This window comes from Propithecus coquereli, unplaced genomic scaffold, assembly GCF_000956105.1.
Source record: "Propithecus coquereli isolate 6110/MARCELLA unplaced genomic scaffold, Pcoq_1.0 Scaffold126, whole genome shotgun sequence".
NCBI lineage: Eukaryota > Metazoa > Chordata > Mammalia > Primates > Indriidae > Propithecus > Propithecus coquereli.
The window spans coordinates 2,470,921-2,473,919 of NW_012136747.1; the positions used below are offsets into that span (position 1 = coordinate 2,470,921).

Consider the following 2,999-nt stretch of genomic DNA (forward strand, 5'->3'; position numbering starts at 1 on the left):
AGACTCCGAGGTTTTTAACATTGACTGCCACACTAGAAGAAAAAAATTTCCTCTGGGGCCACAGTGTTTTATTACGAAAATAAAATAAAAACTGTTTGTTTTTGTTCTAAAACAAAACAGTGTTTTTTAATTTAATGAAAAGTTGATTATTTTTTCTGTGTGTGAGTTATAGGCAACTTGAAAAATAGTTCACTCTGCTCAAGGTAAAGAAAGACACGTGTGTGTTACATATGCTTCACGAGGCCCCAGGCTCAAAACTAGCATGAGTTAAATATAACTGACATGGCAGTTAATGTGTTAATTGACTTTAATCTTGGACTTAAAACAATCCAAGATTATAGCAGATTGGGCTGAATGTAGAGACTTGTAAGTCCAGGAATATTTCTAGGCCTAAGCATACTATTTGGGTTCCTGAGTTGAAACCATTTCAGTATTCCTCTCACCCATACTAAATTAGTCATAGATAGAAATCGAAAAACAGTCTGCTTATTTACTACCATTGTTCATAGCTTTAGATTTTATTTGGTGTAAGAATTTATTAGTTTAACAACCTTCTAAATTGCAGAAAGAGAAATGTGAAGAAAAATCTTTCTGAACTAGTAGTGGAGATCCTGGTAGACTTTTCTTTTCAACAGATATGTTTTGAGATATTTTTGTTTCACTGTTTCAAGGGAGAAGCATTGTCTGGTGTTATTTTATCCCATTTAACAACTTAATGTACTTTGTATCTTGTGTCTTGTATGTGCTTTCATAATTTTGATGGTAATTTAATTAAGATCAAAGAGATTACCTATGTATTCTACTCTCCAGCACAGTGCATGGCACATGGCCTTTAATAAATACTTTAAATTAAGTGAACAGAATGCTTTTCTACCTTCAGTAGAGAATTTGGACTACAGCAACCAGTTTTTTGTATGTGTATAAATCATACAAAGCAGGTTGAAGATTATCAAATTAAGAGAATTATGAATGAAGTCTGCTTCTGTGTGCCCGTACTCAATCATATAACATAAAAGCCTATACTGGCCAAGTCCAAATGGCAATTTTTGGCAGGAAACAAACTTGTTCTAAATTTGGAAGCATTAATTGAAATTTCTGTACCTGTACGTTGGTGTTATCTTTCACTAGTTAGAGTTTGGAATGTGAGAAACTCTAAAAATCTGTTTATGAATAAATCCTCTTATGTTTAATTTTTGTTTTTTTGTGAACCATTTCTAGCTCAAAGAAAAATCGCAAATACAGTACAAAGAACAGTTTCCTGAACTGTTTAAGAATAAGTTGCCAATATTATGCTCCCAACACCTTGAGTATTTCTTACAAAGACAGTCTCTACAATGCAACGATCAAACTCAAGAAACTTACATTGATGCATTAATACTACCTAATCCTCAGAATTACATGTTGCATTTAGTTGGCATGTCTCTTCAGTCTCCTTTATTCTGGAATAATTCTTCAGGCTTCTCTGGACTTTCATGGTCTTGACAGTTCGAATATTGTAGGCAAGTTATTTTATAGAATTTCCCTCAATTTGTGTTTGTCTGATCTTTCTTTAGGTTTAGATTTAGCTTAATACACTTCTTGATAGGCATATCACTTCCAGAGTCAGTCTAACATAAGTTAGACTGTGTAACTGTGTTTGGATGTCACCCAAAATACATTCCTGACGCTGCATTTTGAAACTTAGGAAAAACATAGCTTAAAAAGCCCTGTGTTTTCATTAAAATTTAACTGCAAAGGACTAGTGTTTGATCGCTAGGCTCTTTTAAAAAGTTGTTTTCCTGTAGAAAAGAATTTTATGGTGTTTATACGTCCGTTCCTTATTGTTAAGTCATTTTACTTTGCTGTATGCAAAATTAAGATGTTTTGGATCCTGTAATCATATTTATTTTTGACATAATGGAGCTATTCCTTATTAAGAATACTGAGTTAACTGAAGATTTTTTTCTATCAGACTAAACATAATGGAAAAAGTGTGCTTGTTTTTCTTGACTTACAAGAAATTCCAAATTCTATTTCTCTTCATTCCATTTGCTAGTTTGTATTTATGCTTTTGCTTCTTGTTGGGTTTATCAAAGGATGTTAAGAGAGTGAAAAGGCAAGCCGTAGGGTAGGAGAAGACACTTGCAACACATAAAACTGACAAAGGGCACTTAGCAGAATCTGCAAAGAACATCATAAAATAAATAAAGATAACCTGATAGCTGGATGAGAGTTGAACTTTACCAAAAAGGCTATTCAAGTGGCCAGTAAATATATGAAAGGGACTCAACTACAATGAGATGCCACTATACACCTGTCAGAATGACTAAAAATCTTAAAGATAGACAATAGCTAGGTGTTGGCCAGTGTTTGTAACAACTGGAATTCTCATACTGCTAACATAAGTGTAAATTGGTAAAAGAACCTTGGAAAACTGATACCCATTTAAATTCTACCTGCACCTACCCTGTGTTGCCAGATTCTACCCAACTGAAATTAAATGTGGCTATGACAACTATAGTTATAAAGGATTAACCCTTTATGTTTTCCAAGTTAATATGTCTTCTTGTTTTATGTAAACAAGGAAGTTAATGACTTTTTGTTGGTGCTGTTCTTTGTTTTCAAGGCAAATTTTAGTAAAGTATGTGTTACTTCTGACCTTCACCATTGTAGAGTGCCCTAAATTCATCAAACATTTTAGTCACTGGACTGAAGTCATGTAGCTTATCGTGCTAGGGTCTATACCAAATGGAGCATATAACTCCAATTTTTTTGTAGTCTTTTTCCCTTTCTTTTCAAGTTATTTGCATGTAATTCATGGTGTTGCTCTAGACTATTTGGGAAAGAAGGGTTTGCAAGGCCAAGAGGAAGTAATAATGGGTGAAGTTTAGAGGGGATAAGCAGGAGAAAAATCTGTAATGTGAGGGGCACGCAAATATAAGCAAGAAAAATTCTTGTAGGTCCCAGTCAGGAAATATAAACATTTTGAATTACTATATTACAACTGCATAATTATTCCA

General features: G+C 33.6%; 1 protein-coding gene across 1 annotated transcript in view; it reads left to right on the plus strand.

Moving 5' to 3' along the window:
• Positions 1-2,999, plus strand: part of ST13 (suppression of tumorigenicity 13 (colon carcinoma) (Hsp70 interacting protein)) — a 33,632-nt gene that overhangs the window by 2,844 nt on the left and 27,789 nt on the right. The window contains exon 2 of the mRNA XM_012637975.1: positions 566-614. Coding sequence (XP_012493429.1) covers positions 566-614 — 49 coding nt within the window. The remainder of the gene's footprint in view (positions 1-565; positions 615-2,999) is intronic.